The sequence below is a fragment of the Bos javanicus genome, chromosome 21 (genome assembly GCF_032452875.1).
Source record: "Bos javanicus breed banteng chromosome 21, ARS-OSU_banteng_1.0, whole genome shotgun sequence".
In the NCBI taxonomy this organism is placed as follows: Eukaryota; Metazoa; Chordata; class Mammalia; order Artiodactyla; family Bovidae; genus Bos; species Bos javanicus.
Window position 1 is genome coordinate 33,291,366 of NC_083888.1, and position 16,374 is coordinate 33,307,739.

At 56.1% G+C, this 16,374-nt stretch overlaps 1 protein-coding gene across 3 annotated transcripts; it reads right to left on the reverse strand.

Annotated features, from left to right (window-relative positions):
* Positions 1–44: 44 nt before the first annotated feature.
* LMAN1L (lectin, mannose binding 1 like) lies at positions 45–11,936 on the reverse strand. 3 transcript variants are annotated; one of them, XM_061394821.1, is made up of 15 exons: positions 11,634–11,936; positions 8,932–9,086; positions 8,711–8,818; positions 8,561–8,619; positions 7,782–7,805; positions 7,031–7,130; positions 6,540–6,660; positions 5,693–5,748; positions 4,957–5,089; positions 4,531–4,682; positions 4,191–4,299; positions 3,177–3,267; positions 2,189–2,312; positions 1,404–1,531; positions 45–346 (listed from the first exon to the last, which is right to left on the reverse strand). In XM_061394821.1, exons 1-15 carry the CDS (start codon positions 11,809–11,811, stop codon positions 214–216), a joined length of 1,671 nt encoding a protein of 556 aa, XP_061250805.1. In that variant the 5' UTR covers positions 11,812–11,936; the 3' UTR covers positions 45–213. The 3 variants fall into 3 exon arrangements, with proteins under 3 accessions (XP_061250805.1, XP_061250806.1, XP_061250808.1); XM_061394822.1 differs by lacking the exon at positions 7,782–7,805 and having other exon boundaries at positions 11,634–11,934; XM_061394824.1 differs by lacking the exon at positions 4,191–4,299 and having other exon boundaries at positions 3,177–3,244; positions 11,634–11,930.
* Positions 11,937–16,374: the final 4,438 nt, after the last annotated feature.

The window sequence follows — 16,374 nt, forward strand, 5'->3', positions numbered from 1 at the left end:
AGAGATTAAGGTGATACTGGAAGGTAAATGAGCATATCAAAGCATGGGAAGAGAGAAATTGCCTTTAATAAGGGTGGATGTCCCCAAAAGCTAAGGTGTGGGTAGGAGCTAGGTACCCAGAGGCAGAAGACACCAGCCAAACCCTCTACCCCCAGGTACATGTTGACTTCCTAGTGATGAGAAGTGGACATTTCATCAGGGCTTCGAAGGAGGTCACGCCTGTATGCTGGGGGAGAAGGGCTGCCTCCGAAGAGGCCCCAAGACCCTAGGGATTTGTGGTGTAGAACTCAGAGGAAGGCTGCATGTGGACAAATAGTCCTGAAGGCCCTTGTCCAGCTTCTGCTTGCTGCCAGGGAGAGAAGACAGTCACTTGGGCTTCTCCCTTCTGGGTTCTTGAGACCAGGATCTTTATATTTACTGCACTCACCACCCTACACTCCCTGGACCACAGCACCCCCTGCTCTGAGAACTTCTATGACACCTTGGTCTGCTCCATCAGTACCACACTTTCTTCCTGGTATTCAAATTCTGTCCAGGTGGCTCCAGCCTTATGACTACCATCACACTCCTGTGTAACATAAGCCTGTCATCATTTCCACCCTCATACCTTTGCTGTTCTGCGCAGCTGCAGGCCATCTCCTCTCCCATTCTGCTTTTGAAATTCAGCATACTCCACTCCTCCTCCAGGACCATCACAGCCTGCACTGATTCCTTGTCTTGAAAAACCACCGACAAGGACTGCCCCATTTCTGAGCTCCTTAGCACATCTTACATCTCTAAATGTCTTACTCGTTTACAAACATTCATCAAGCATAAACTGTGACATGCCCCCAAACTTTTAAATTCTCTTTGCCCAGTTTCACAAACATTTAGCTCTAGCAGTACCGAACTTGCCACTTTTTCTCCAAAATATATATATATTTTTTCATGCTTCCATGTCTTTTCTCATGATGTTTCCTCTACATCAATGCTTTTACTTATCTTGTTGGGCTTGAAACATTCCTAGTTGCCTTGATGATCCATATGAAATATCCCTTCCATGTGATTACCTGATCTCCCCAAGCTGGCTCTAGTGCTTTTTCAAGCACTTTTTAAGCCCCTGAGCTTCCTGCTATCATGGCCCTGATCACAAAGGATGTGACTGTTAGCTACTTGTCAGTTTCTCACATTAGAGAGTGAATTCTGTGAAGAGAGGACTCAGATGGGACCAGCAGCTGAGCAGGTAGTCCACATCTCTATGGAAAAAATGGGCCCTAACTTGGGCAGTGCTCCTTGCCAGCTGGTAAGTCATGTGGATCTCCCCACTGGAATCTTAGTATCCCCTCTCTCAAACTGAATCTCTGTGGTCCAGACCCAAGAGATGCCAGGTAGGTGTGGGAAGTCCTGCGCATGGGAATGCCCACCTGAAGTGTACATAGCAGAAGAAGCCTACAGTCTGGATGAAGAGGAAGAACAGGAAGATGCCAGGCTGCAGGCACGAGGAAACCCTTGGGGACCTGCCAGGTGAGCGAGGGTCCTTGGCTGCTGCTCTCTGAAAAGAGATGTTCTAAGATCTTAGATCAGCTTCTTACTCAGAAGGAGGGAGGGGACCTAGAATCTGGACCACTGTGGGGTTTTGTTTCCCTCTCTCAGTGTTGGGGTACCCTGGCTCTCATCCAGGGAACTCGCAGAGGGGGCAGGGTACAAAGCTGCTTCCCCACCCCAGGTCATATGTCCCTATTTGTGGGAACAGCCAGGAGGGCCTGGGACCTGGGATCTTCAGGGGACCGAAGGCTCTAGAGATGAGTGAGACAGAGAAATACAGAGCAAAAGACAAGGTGATGGAGAGGGCAAGGAAAAGAGCAAGATGGAGTAGGGCACAAGAAAGAGCGGATTTCACCACTAAGCTTTGAATGATCTTGGGCACAGCCTATTCCCATTTATCTTCTGGTCATTGTGGGAGTTGGACCAAGTGATCTCCAGGGCCCTGCTGGTACTGACAGTCTGTGGGACTCTCCAGAGAGCAGAGAAGGCAGAGAGAAGATGCAATCCTTGTGCCTGCATGCCCGTGTGCATGCACACACAGACACGGACACAGGTGTGCCTGACAGGAGTCCCAGGGGGGAAGGGCAAAGGCAGGAGGGGCCTGGGGCTGTGGAAGTGCTAGAAGGAGGCTGAGCCCCGTGGTCCTCGCTCCTGTCCCTCTCACCGCTGGGCCCCGCAGGTCCTTCTGCAGGAGGCTCAGGATCTGGGCCAGCTCTGAGAAATGATGCTTGGTGCCCACAGGCAGGTAGAAGACCTGGGCTCTTGAGGCCATGTGAGCAGCTGCATCCCTGATACAGAGTGGAAACCGAGGGAGAGAACCCATTATCCCTTCTGATTGCACCCAAAGTACCTAATTATGGATTTCCCATAATCCTCAAAGGCAGCACCTGGGTGAGGAACAGGCACCACCCATAAGGCCCCTTTTGGGGACTGGTGGTCCTCCCCCCAACCCAGAGCTTCTCCTTGAGACACTTTAGCTCAGAGAAGCATCTCCCTTAAGCTGTCCATCCCAACCCCAGGCTCCCTGGGCTATGCCTTCCGTCCCTGGCCCCCAGGGATTTAGATTCTCTTCCTCCTCATGTTCCCAGCCCCAGGGAATCTAGATGTAGAGAGGAGGGTTGGGGTTGGGGTGCAGCCACAGCATATGGCCTGAAGCCCCTCTCCTCCCATGGCATCAAGGTGACCCCCTGCCCCTATGGCTCCATGGGTAACTCCAGAGGCCTGGGCCTAGAGTGAGATGCTAAGGGGCCAGAGGCGGGTAAAATGAAGTCAGGGACTGCCCATCCCCCAACTGGGCCTGCTTTTGGTTGTGTTCCCTCCAAGAACCTCCTCAAAATGTCCCCTCCTTCCAGAAGCTATCACTGAAGGAAGGCTCGATTTTACTAACCCTCCCTGGGGTGGGAATGTCTCAGGGAGTTGTGTTTAAACCAGGAGTTTCAAAACTTTAAACTTGATTCAGTTAAATTCAGCTCAGTTCAGCAAACCTAACTCTGCCCCACGCCCCTCCCTGTTTTCCAGGCTTTGTGCTTGCTGCTCAGGAGATGATGAAAGCATTAAAGGACTGATGGGGGGTCTTCCGGCAGAGAAGCAAGTTGGTGGGTGGGGACTCCTCTTCCCTCTCCCCCAGGACCCTCCTCTCTGGGTGCCCTTACCTCATCTCTTGCAGGTCTTGCAGCAGAGTCCGCTGTCCACGGAGTAGGGCACTGACCTTGGCTGAGTCCTGCAGGGGTACCAGCCTCTTCTCTAGGGCCCAGGGCACAGCCCCTCTGAGAAGAGTTCACCTTCCCTGGGGATTTGCAGCCCTCTTCCTTCTAGAGGCCTCACTCCATTACCTGGGCCCTCATTTGGGATACACTAGGTTTATCTGACCTTTTGCATCTGGGCTTCTGATTTTCCCCTCCTCCCAAACCCTTCTCCCTGAGAAGTCCCCTTTCCCCCTCCCTCCCCATCCCCACCCCCTAACCGGGTCCCAGCCAGTCAACTCCCAGTGCTTGGGCTGGCATCTTGCCCAGTGACCTGGAGAGGGAGCCACCTCTCTCAGGGGTGGGTGGAGCCTGGCAGGGGGAGTCCTGGGCCTGGCAGTAGGATCAGGGAGACGTGGCCTTGAAGGACATGGTGCCTCCCTTCTGCCCTATTCCAGCAGCCCAGGCTCGGCTGCTCTGGGCTGCTCTGTCCTCAGCTGCTCTGTCCTGAGGACACAATTCAAACCTCGAGCTGCCAGAGCCCAGCTCACAGGAGCCGCTGGCCTCTTCTGCCGGGCGTCTAACATCTTGACTGAGCTCAGCTCTCAGGCCCCAGGCTGGGTCTGCCATGGGACGTGATTCCCGGGGGGAGAAGCCAGGATGGCAGTGGAGGGGAAACGAGGATTCTGGTGCATCTGAGCATTAAGCAAGCGTATGTGAATCAGATCACATGTGGAGCTACATGCAAATAAGCACCCAGTCTATTTTTGTCACTTGTCTAGAGATCCGCGTCTAAATACCTGGCAACTCCTTTCCCCAGCCCCAGCCATGGGCTCTGTGGGCCTTTGCTTGTGCCAAGCCCCCCAGCCCCCACCTCACTCCCCTGCCTCGCAGATCCATGCCACCCTGCCAGTTGCAGCATTTCACCCCTGCCCTCCTTTCCCTCCAGGGCTTCCCAGGTGGCACTAGTGGTAAAGAACACACCTGCCAATGCAAAAGACACAAGAGACGCGAGTTCGATCCCTGGGTTGGGAAGATCTAGAGAAGGGCATGGCATCCCACTCCAGTATTCTTGCCCCATGGACAGAGGAGCCTGGTGGGATACAGTCCATGGGGCCACAAAGAGTCAGACACGACTGAAGTGACTAGGCACGCATGCACGCACTCCTATCTCTCCAGACCCTGGGGGAGATGAGTTCCCGGGTAGTGCTTGCCCCTCTTTCTGGACAGAGAGAGCTCACTGGTGCCATCAGATCTGGTGCCTATGGAGCTCGGCTTCTCAGGGCCTGTAGGCAGACCCTTGGGTGCTCGAAGGACCACTCACCCAGCCTCCTTCAGGCCTGATGTGGCCTGGGGACCCCAGCTGCTGCTTCCATTGCCGCTCAGCCTGCATCAAGTGCTTGGAGAGGCCCTGGAGGGCCTGAAGGATCTGGCTGTGTCTGTGCAGTGTCTCCTCCAGGCCGAAGCTTTGTTCCCCTGGGGATCAAGGCAGAGTCGGGGCAGGCAGGCCGCTGGGGTGGGCAACAGAGCCTGTCTTTTGAAGCCACCTTGGAGGGGCAGAAACGTGTGGCTTCTGCCTCCAGGACTCCCCTGGAAAGATGTGTCTGGGTGGTGGGGCAGAGCCTGCTTAGATACGGCCTCCTCAGGCGCCCCCTTCCCGCTGGTTAAAGGGCTCTTGGTTTGAACGGAAGAGGATACTGTGACCCTCAGTCGAGTCCCTGGCCCACCTGCCTGTTCTCTGGGTCCCTACCCTCTTCCCAGACTCCATAGTTCAGCTCTGGAGTCATGTCTTCCTTGGTGCCCAGGCCCAGCCTTGCCTGCAGCCCTTCCAGCTGCTTTGCCAGGCGGAGCTGCTCCGTCTCCAGGAAGGGCTGTGAGGGAGGCTGGAGAAAGAAGACACAAACTCAGGCCCCAAACCCAGAGAAGTCTTCCCACAGGGCCTCCCTCAAGCCCTGTCCCCCTCCCTGACCAAACAGCCACCCTGGCATAGACCCAGTCCTCCCAGCCCTGCCGTACCTCCGCCACACGCGCGCACACACACACACACATGCACACACACTCACACACACACCTAGTTCTCCCTCAGCTCAGCCACCTGGCCCAGTCCTCCCAGCCCTGCTGCACTGCCAATCTTTACACCCGTCTCTCCCACTGTGGCCCAGACCCCAGCAGCTCCCTCAGGCCTGTGTCTATGCCACTCCCTCTGTTCCTTCAAGCTCATCTTTGCCATGCTCCCCTGGCTGGTTAGGACCCCTCAGTGCTCCCACAGCTCTTTGAGGACAGGGCCTGGCTCTGGGTCACCTCTGGCCCCCAGCACTTCCCTGCACAAGGCTTGGCCTGAGTAGAGCTCTGCAAGCAGGTAGAGATAAGTGTTGGAATGACAGGTCTGACAGCTGGACGTGAGCAGAGCATCCGGGAAGGGGAGGGATCACTGGGCTGCTTCTCCCCCAGCCCTCCCCCCAGGGAAGGCCCAGGTTCGGCGTTACCTCTGGACCCGGTTCCCACAGACTGAAGGTCAGGAAGGACAGGACATCATGGTCATCTAGAAAGCAGGGTAGCGAAGGGAAGGGAACTCACTCCCTCAGCCCTCACCCCCGGCCTCCATTATGTTCCAGGCAGGCAAGAGATCTGGGTGACTTTGAGCAGCTCTGACCCTCATCTTGCCTCTCTTCATAGGAAAGGTGTGAGGATCAGATGAGCAGACGGGTGGGCTGTGAGGGTTGACTCCAACAGAGAGGTAGAGGGGGACCCCCAGTGAATGGGAAAACTGGATGTTCCTGACCTAGAGCCATGGCCACAGGCAAAGCAATACCCTCAGGCCCAGAGCCTGGCTGCTACTGGCAGAAGAACCACACAGGGGCCTCCTCCTCCTCCTCATGACTCTGACCACATCACTCTCCTCCTTAGAAACCTGCCATGGCTCCCCAGCGCCTGGAGTCTAAACACCGAAGTCCTGGCGTTCCAGGACGCCACCTCTGATTGCACCCTGCTCTCTGATTGCAGCCTCCTGCACAGGCTGTGGAGTTACATCACATCCTTTTGCTCCATTTCCTAGATGTCCCCCATGGCCGTCCCTCTTCCTCTTGCCCCACAGATCCCAGCTAGGGACCCTTGTGGAGCCAACAGTGAAATGGAAGTGACTTGTGTTTTACTCTATTTGAGACTTTCATCAACTCTGCAAGGCAGACACGACCTTCCCCAGATGGTAACAGAGGTCCAGAGAGAGTTTGTGGCTTTCCTGTGTCCCACAGTGAGGAACTGGCTGGCCCCACCCTAGTGCTTCTTAGAAGGGGTGTTCAGTGGGCACCACTCCTCTGCCCAGAAGGCCCTCACCTGCCAGGATACTCGTGGCTGCCGAGACCCCAAAGAAACCTCCAGGGGCCAAAAGCAAGGGCCCCACATCGACACAGACCTCATCTGGGTCACTGGGAGTGAGGCCGCTGTTCAAGGACACCTGAGGGACACAAAGGGCATGAGTCCCTCACAGGGGGAGCCCACGTCTCTCCCCCAGCCCCAGCAGAGGCAGTGTCCCCACCTGACTCACTGGCTCCCTGACCCGGAAGGCGGGCGGGAAGCTTGGAATCAGAGTGATGTGGAGGGGCTCGCACACCTGGGCTTGTGCCAGCTCTCCCAGGAATGTGCTGGGGGCAAGTTAGGAGTCTGTGTAGAGAGCAGGGATCCCTATGGGTGTTGCCTGCGTGTGCCAGGGACCACGTGTGCTGTTACAGGTGTGTCTGTGGGATCGTGGGAATCCACAGAACTCTGAGCCCTGTAACCCGCACTTCCTGCCCAGTAGACCCACAAAGGCAGGAGGGACGACTCACACGCAGCCTCTGCCCCCAGTAGGTGATCCGTGCTCTGAAGGGGTACGGCCGGTTCCGGAAGTCCTGGCGGCAGGAGCCCAGCAGCAGGCTGCCTCCATCCCTGTGGGCACTTGGAATCCAGCCAGGCCACACAGACCCAAGGCCTAACCAGTAGGGGTGGTCCCAGAGGCCGTGCTGCCCAGGCCTGCAGTGCCACCCGCCCCCAATGGTACTGGTCTAGCTCCAGCCTCCATTGCTGTATTCTGCTCTTGCAGCAGAAGAGAGAGGAGCGGGAAAGCGAGCCTTGCCTGGCAGAACGCTGGGACTTGGAATCCACAGAAGAGGCCGAGGCCCGCCCTGAGACGCTTCCCTAGGGCTCAGCCTGGGCCAACAGTGGGATTTCTACCCACAATTCCCCAGGCCCACCACCGCCTCCACGGTCTCCCACTGGCTTCCCTCTGGGTACGGCTTCTCTTTCTTCTCCTTTCTGCCACTCTTGGCCCATAGCAGGACAGACAGCACGAGACCCACCCTAGCAGCCAAGGACAATATGACCAGCCAGCCTCCCCGCGGGGGTGAAGCAGCTGGTCCAGAGAGTTAGGAGCGCTGAGACATCCTGAGTGTGTCTGGGCTCATGGACACACAGAGGCTCTGATGGCAGCGAGCCCGTCACCACCGCCTTCGGCCGAGAGGGGGCAGCACCAAGCAGGGGACGGGGCCCCGGGGGCGTGTTTGCCCTCTGAGCCCCTGTACCTTGGGCAAGTTGCCTCACCTTTCCAAATCCGAGTTCCTCCATCTTTAAAATGAGAATAATAATTGGAACTACCTCATAACCTTGTTATGAGGGTTAACCAAGCCATGAGCGTGAAGTGCTTGGCGCAGTGCCTGGCGTACAGTAAGCTCAGGTCGTAAATGTTAGCAATTATTCTAATTGTTATGCGCTAAGAGGGATGTTTGCTAAGAGACACTGATGAACTGGCCCAGCTACTGAGGAGGCATGCTGGCTACAGAGGGATGGGGAGCCACGTCATCGGAGAGAAAGGGACAGTGCTGGCAGGCAGGCAGGCAGCTGGTGCGGGAAAGGGCGTGGACCCTCCACGGGCAAGTCTGTCCTCAAATCTCAGCTCCGGGCACAGCTGTGTGACCTGGGGCAAATCACTTCTCCTCTCTGGGCTCAACGTCTTCACCTGTAATTGGGGCCTAACAATCCCCACTTCTCAAGAGTGTCAAGAGGAGGTGATGGGAGTGAAAACACTGACCACGGGCCTCACCCTGTGTCATTTCACTACCCCCGCTGCCCTGGGGCTGTTGGGTTCAGTGAATTGAGGACTCCGTGGAGTAATTCCCAAGAAGAGCAAGCCAACCCTGGTCCCAGGCCCTGGAGGAGGCTTGGCTGGGACCTAGTGAGAGGGGGGCCCTGGGCAGTGTCATCAGCTCAGATGTGAGGGCAGCAAGGAGGCACTGCCCTAGGAGGGGGGCTCTCTGTGTGTGGACCACCGAGCTCCTCGCAGCCCAGGAATGAGGTAGGGGTCAACCCAGGCGGGCCCTTACCCAAGCGGCTCGTAGAGCGTGTGCCTGTCTCTGGCCAGCACATAGATGGCAGGGCTGTTCTGTGTGGGAGGTGACAAGCAGCCTAAGACCCGGGCACAGGGCGGAGGGTGAGGGTGTGGGCGGGACGACGGGCAGGAGACCACCACTCACCTGGGGATCTTGGGCTGAGGAGTCGAAGAGGATCCCAATGCCGTCCCCCAAGTCTGGCTCCCCCAGTACAGGGCCTACCTGGCCCCTGCCCCGGGTGTACCACACGGCCTGTGGGTCCGCAGCTGCTCAGCTCAGGGGTCGCTGCAGGACCCTGGAACCCCGGGCTCACCACCAGCTCCTCTGACCCACCCTTCTGCCGGACCTTCGTGGGGACCACTTACCATGCCCTGGGCTCCCCAGCGCCCCGGCCCGGTCACCCTCATCTGTATCTCCACCTCCCAGGCAGGGAAGAGGACGGGGTTTGTACTCCACACGGCGCCACTCCGGTTCCGCATGGATGGGGCCAGCCGTACTTCCTCCAGGCCCGGGATGGCATCTGCGGGCCAGGGCAGCTCAGGGCCTGGGCCCCACCAGCCCCTGCTCCCCCATCACTCTCTCTCACTGGTCTAGACTGGGCTCCAGAAGGAGGAAGGAGGGAACATCACAGCCAATAGGTCATAAGCTGGCTGGTCAGACAGTGGAATCCACCGAAGAAGTGGGGATTGGGTCTCTGCCAGGGGGAGGGAAGGTGAATGAAGTCTCCAGACATACATGGGGCTCTTTACCTGCATTCTCACATAAGCCTCATTGCAAGTCTGTGCAGCTTGCTTTTATAGGGCCCCATTTTATCTTTTAATTATTTATTATACTATTTTTGGCCATACGGCACGGGGGATCTTAGTTCCCCAACCAGGGATCGAACCCATGACCCCAGCAGTGGAAGCTTAGAGTCTTAACCATGAGACCACCAGGGAAGTCCCAAGGCCCCATTTTATAGATGAGGAAGCTGAGGCTCAGGAAAATTAAGGAACTAAATGAATGGGAACCCAGCTCCCTCTGACTCCAAAATACAAGTCATTTCCACCATGAGAGAGATTTGTGTCCAAAGGGAATGGCAACCCACTCCAGTATTCCTGCCTGGAGAGTCCCCTGGAGAGAAGAGCCTGGCGGGCTACAGTCCACGGGGTTGCAAAGAGTCAGACATGACTGAGCAAGTGAGCATGGGAGCATTGTGTTTCTCAGAGGAGGAAAGAGAGGCCTATGAGGGGAAGGACAGGCCGGAGACCACAAACACAGGGGAGCAGCACCCTGAGAGAATAACCAGGCGGAGAGCCAGGACTCCAGGCTGTGGATACACGGGTATGTCCAGACAGAGGTGGGCCTTCCTGGTGGCACCTAGGGGGCATCCCAAGGTGGGGAAAGCACGAAAGCAGAGGTGGGAACTGGCCGTGAGGGACGGAGTGAGTGTGGGAATTACCACTGATGTGAGTGGGATGGGGGGAGAGGGAAGGAAGGAGCGAGAAACTGAGGCAGGTTTGGCAGGAAATGGAGAAGGGAGACCAGAGGCCCTGCCCCAGCTGCCTCCACTCCCCTGCGGCCTGCCAGCCTGGAACCTGGCCCAGGGCCCAGACCCTGCCAGCATGTCCTGGAGACTGCTAATCCAGCCTGTTTGCTCAGCAGCGGCCAGAGCTGGGGGTAGGGAGGCTCAGAGGCTGCAAGGCCAGGAGGGCTGGAGCCCTTGGGAGCCACCACCGCCTCTGAAGTGGCATGCAGGAGGCAGAGGTTGCCCATGTCTGCCCCACTTCTGCGCTGGGCCTCCGGTGGATTGTTCAGGGGACCTCACTGCAGACTGCAGGATCCTCGAAATTGACTCAGCCCTGTGTCTCTGGGCGGGGCACAGAGGACATGGGGGTGAGTCAGATAAAAGGATGAATGAGTGAATGGACAGTGAGCATATCTCTAAGTGACCTTGAAGAATGTGCCTCTGCTCCCCCATATGTCCTGGAACACCCCAGACTTGGCATGGCCCAGAACAATGAGTGTGGTCCTGCCATCCTGGGCCCGAGGCAGGGCCTGCTCCGAGCTATGGGGAACAGCCTCCTCCTTTGTTTACCTCCTGGGGCTTTGTGAGGGAGAACCGGGCCTAAACCTGCTAAGAAGGCCTGTCTTCTTAAAGGGATATTTGTTCTAGTCTCAGGAATGATGCTGTTTTTCAGACATTACATCTCATAGACACAAAAATACACAATGGATCTGCTTTCTCTCTTTGGTTTGGCTGCTAGGAGGCTCTAAACCAGGTTCATGGCTCAACTCTGAAGAGTGGGCAGGCTTAACAGCATATCTTTTGGCAGCAAGCCATGTTCCTGGACTCATTTCATGCCTCAGTCCTAACACTATGTCTCATTCTTCTGGCTCACTCCTAATTTAAATTCCTCTCAGTTGCATAGGTCCATATAAGTCCTCAAAAATCTTTTTAGAACAAGACGGAGTAAAAGACAGATTCTTTGTAGGTCTGGGTTTGGAAGGCCTTGAATACAACGTATGGGCTGAGATGCTCTCATGCTTGCTTCCGCCCAACACACACACAGGGCAGGGCTGGGGCCCTCTCTGGTGAAACAGCTGGCCACATGGCTGCCTCCCTCCAGGCTGCCCCAGGTCTCCTGGATAGCCCCAACCTGACAGTGTAGTGCCAGAGGATCAGCTGTGCAGATCCAAGCTGCATTGCGTCTGTGAGTCCGAGACTCAGCCTATTAGCATGTGTGTGTATGTGCACAGGTCCATGAGGCAGGGTGGTGAAGGCTTCTCCAAGGAGAGGTAAGAAGAGAAGGAGAGAGAGAAGTCCCAGGGCAGAGAAGGGGAGAGGCAGAGAGGAGAAGCTGAGGCGGACAGGTAGGGGTGGGGCTGTGGAGGTGGAGCAGGAGACAGGTCGGGGTTGGGGGGTCCTGGGGCCCCTGGCACTGTCTGCCCCAGGCCTGGCCCCATCTTGGGCAGTGGCTGTACTGGCAGGCCCACTTCCCACCCTGTCACGGCCACCCAGAGCCTGTCAGCCTCTCCAGTGTTCTGAGGAACACTGGGAATGGCTGGTCCTCACCCGACATTTTACCTCCGTGATGGCTCCAGAAGGGTATTCCAACCCCAGGCAATGCCAGCCTCGGTCCTTTGAAGCTGAGCTTGTACTCAAATCTTCGCTGAGGCAGATGGCCCATCTCGGGGCTGTGGGGGTCCAGGAGTACAAGGAGGAGAAGGCAGAGCAAGGGATCCAGGCCACGGACCACCCTCATGGCGAAGGGATCTAGTATCCGAGCCCCAGGGTAGATTTGCAGCTGGGAGGATAGGGAGGGGCTCCTGGGCCAGGGCCAGGTGGGGAGGAGCCAGGATGGCCCAGAACCTGGGGTTTTGGCACTGTCCTCTCCCTCCCTCCCCAGCACAGACATCCTGTTCCTTCCAAGCCTGATCTCAGGCCCCGCCCCACCCTTTACCTCCAGCCCGATGAGGCAGCCTGACCTCCTGCCAACCTGAGCTCTGGCCATCCTTCCTCCTTCCTTCTGTCCCTGTGGCTGCAGGGCCTCAGGGGGATCACTGGGATGAGCCACCCCCAGCAGCTCTGACTTTCCTCCCTGCCTGGGGTGGGCCCCGGCGTCCTGGCTCCTTCCCACGGATGGCTGTCCCTGCTGTCTGGCCATCACCGCCCCCCATCCTTCCCTGTCCTGCTCTCACTGTCGTGATTCTCAGCTCTCTCCGATATTCCAGACGCTCATGCCTCCGAGCAACCAGGTTTCCTCAACAAAGAAATTATGTGAAAATAAAAAAAAAAGAAAGGAATTATGTGAAAATAGAAAGGGAGTCTTAAGAGACAGAGCAAATAAATGCAATGCATGGACCTTGTAATGGGAAAAATGAGACAGGGAAATTTGATCAATGGATATTTGATTAAGGGATTCTTGTTAGAATTTTTAGGAATAATAATGGGGTTGTGGTAGAATGTCTTTTTAAAGTCTTACATCTTCTGGAGAAATATACTAAAGCTTTATGGATGAATTGATATAACATTAGGATTTACTTCCAAATCTCCTAGAACTTGGGTGGGAGGAGGGGAACAGGGTGTGCATGGCCGAGAATTGGCCTTGAGTTGATAACTGTTAAAGTTGGGTAGTAGGGATGTGAGGGTTCCTTGTATTCTAATCTTTACTTTTATATGTTTGATAATTTCCATAATGAAAGAAGTTTGTAAAAAATTAGAAATCCTGGGACTCCCCTTGGTGGTCCAGTGGTTAAGAATCTGCCTAGCAATGCAGGGGACGTGGGTTCGATCTCTGGTCGGAGAACTAAGATCCCACAGGCTGCAGAGCAGCTAAGCCCACGTGCCACAACTAGAGAAGCCTGCATCTTGCAACAAGAGATTCCACGTGGTGCAACTAAGCCCTGAAGCAGCCAAATGATTTTTTTTTTTTTAAAAGCTAAAAAAAATCCTGTATCTCAAATATTTTCATCCAAATAAATTTTGGTTTTCCAGAGTGGCTCCAAGAATTCTGGATAGCTTAAGTTTTACTGTACTTTGTAAACCCCCAGTAGAATTAAGATACTGAAGCTCTACAAGTTAATTAAAACCACGGCTGCAAATGGAAAATTTTAGGACATGCTAAAAGAAGAACTTCATTTCTCTACACTGAGCCCTCAACCACCTCCACTCGCTTCTCCCCCTTCCTTTTGGCAGCCGAGCTGTGGAAATGTGGGCTCCCCTCCAGCCCTGCTTCCTTGCCGCCCCCTAAGTGCTCCCAGCTCCTGCACGCCCCACCCCGGTGCCCCATGAACACTGTTGAAGCAAGGCCTGACGATGCCCGCTCTCTGCGCCCAGTGGACACTTCTCAAACAGCCTCTGCAACGTGAAACGCTGTGGACACCCCTCCCTTCCCCCTGCTCTGAGAACCCCCACCCCAGCGCTCACCTGCCTCTCTGCTGCCCCCAGCCAGCCCAGGAATTGCTTCTTGGTCACTCTTGTCCCTTCCTGGTCCCTCCCATCTCTCCAAAGGCTCCACATGCTACCTGGCCAAGCTCGTCCACACCATGACACCTTCTCTGTGCCCACGATCCCCAAATCTCTGCTTTCAGCCCAGCTTCTCCTGGAGTCACAGGCCCAAATAAACATTTAACTCTGGAGGGGACCTTTCTGCTTGGATGTCACAAAGGCTCCCAGGCCACAAATCCAAACCAAACTCTTCTGCAACCCCCAGCACATCCTCCTCCAGGGCTGGGGTGTCATGGGTGGCACCACCCACCTTACCAAGCCAGAGACTGGAGTGTCTCCAGAACCCTTCCACGGCCCCTTCTGCTCCTCAGCAGTTGGTAAGCTCTTCAATTGCTCCCACCAGCCTCAAACTGTTACCTGACGCTTTAATCTCTCCAAGCCTCACATACCTTATCTGTAAACTGGAGATAATAATAGTGTCTCTCTCCAAGGGTTGTTTGGAGGGTTACATGAGATAATGCATCCATTAGAACAAAGAGGGGCAGAACTCAGCTCAGTAAGCACCACCTGCGTTCATCTTCCTCTCCACCTCCTACCAGGTCCCCCAGCCCAGGCCTCCATCAGTCACCTCCCGCCTGGCCTGTCAGCCTTCCCACCATCTCCCTGTCCCCATTCACTCTAGCCAGACTGCAGCCAGAATCATCTCTCTAAAATGCAGAGCTGGCCAAACTCTGCCTCCAATCCTGTTGTTATTGGTCATCTTTGCATAGAGTTGAACTTCTCACGGGGCCTGCAAAGCCAGCTGGGGTCTAGGCCCTGCTTTCTTTAGCCTCACTTGCTCCCAAACTGCATCCCTTGGCCCCTTAGCCCCGGCCACACTTAAGCCTCTCAACTGCCTCTCAGCTCACTCCCTTTGTCCAGGCAGTGCCCTTCCTTTGGCAGGATCACCCTCCCTCTCTGTCCCCGACGGTCCCCCACTGTCTGAGAAGCTCCCTCTGTCCTCTGCCTCCCTGGCCTGGGTGGCAGTGGTGACGCCCACCAGATTTCTGGGTACTGAACTGAGTTCTGAGCAGGTTCCCCCAGGTCCATGAGCGCCTTGGGGGAGAAACCCTCTCACTCGTCTATGATGTGCCAGCGGCCAGGAGAGCACAGCGAAGGGTGAGAGAGAAGAAAGGGGGGGAATTGAACTGTGAAGGGGTGGAGAAGTAATGAAGGACTGGGGGCAGGAGGGGGCTCACCCACCAGGTGGAATCTCTGGCCCCTGCGCCCGCACTCCCACAGGGCCCCATCAGCCGGACCTCGTCCCTTCACTCTTGCTTGTCACACTTGGCGCAATTCGTTATGTCATCTGCTTGGCCCCTCTTGTGACCCCATGGCCAGGGGCATCTTTGGAGCTTTCTGAACCTGAGCTGGTTTCTGGACCAGTCAGTGAGAGCTGATCATCAAAAGGCACCCAGATCCCCGCTTTCAGCAAAGTCAGGTTGGGAGCGTGAAGTCCACTCTGGTATTGGGCACAGTGGATGCCAGCACACTTTAGATCAGAGCCCCCACCCCCGACCCCGGCCCTAGGCCTGAGTGACAGTTGTCTACCAGTGTGCCACTGTGTGGTAGCCTCTCCTCGGCAACTCACCAGGACGGTCCCTCTCCCATTGCAGACCACTGCCCCTCATGCTCTGGATTCCAGCTGCCAACCTCGCCCTTGGCAAGCTCCCACTTGAAATCACTACTGTGCCCTCCCCTCTCTACTGTCCACCTCCCTCTCAGTATGTGGACACGATCCCGAGGTAAACATCCTTCCCTTTGGCAGTCATATTTGCTTAAGCCTCTACTGCCTTAAAAATCCTTTCTTCATTACAGCTGGATTCCTTCACAGACTGTCTACCTTCCTGCAGTCCTTGCACCTCCTCTAGCCACTGTGATCGTGATCCGGACTCCACCCCCACCAAACTTCAGTCTTGCCAAAGTCCCCAGTGACCTCCTTGCAGCTAACCCCAACAGCAGACTGTTTTCCTCTCCTGTGTCCTCTGAGAAGCAGGGAACCTGCTGGCTCCTCCCTCTTGAAATGCTGCTACCCACCCTCTCACTCATCCTTCCCATCTCAGCTTACATGCTGCCTCTTCCGGGAAACCCTCCCTGACCTACACATAAGGTCTGATTCCCACGCTACTCGTTTCTTCCACAGCACCTCTCAGTTTGTCTATGTGATCGTCTTCCCAACTGTCAACTCCACAGGGTCCGTTTTGCTCACTGCTGAACCCTAGTCCCACCACACTGCAGGGATCCAAGTGTGTGTTGTTGAGTGAATGGTCTGGCTTTTTAAAAAATGCATCTGGCTGTGTGCAGAGAAAACAAACTGGGGGAGGCGAGGCAGCAGCACTGAGCTGCGGGAGGTGATGGGGCCTGACCACAGTGGGCTGAGGAGCAGCCCCGAGGCGTCCTGTACAGTCAGAACGGCCTGGATTTCAGGTCCTGCAGGCTGGGAGAGGACAGGTCAGAGCCCGAAGGACAAGGGGACACTCCACGAGCTGCCGGTCTCAGTGAATGACGTGAACCCTCAGAGGCTCTGCACTGACCCTGCGGAACCCAGGGCCAGTCTGCCTTCTCCATCTGTGCCCCGCAGGGCTGGGCGCACATGGGGCGGGGTCAGCGATGCCCCGTCTCAGGGGAGCTGTGAGAACGGCCAGCAGCTCAGAGCCTCCCCGTCGCGGTCACGTCTCATCGGCACGAGACGTTTATCCTGCCTCCTACCAAGGGGAGCCCATGTCCAGCACATCAGGCCTGGCTTTCTCCCGCATCCATGCTCCAGCCCTCCCTGTGCTGTGGGCCTGAACAACACAGCAGGAGAGGCAGTTGGGATGCCGGCGGGCGGGACCCAAGC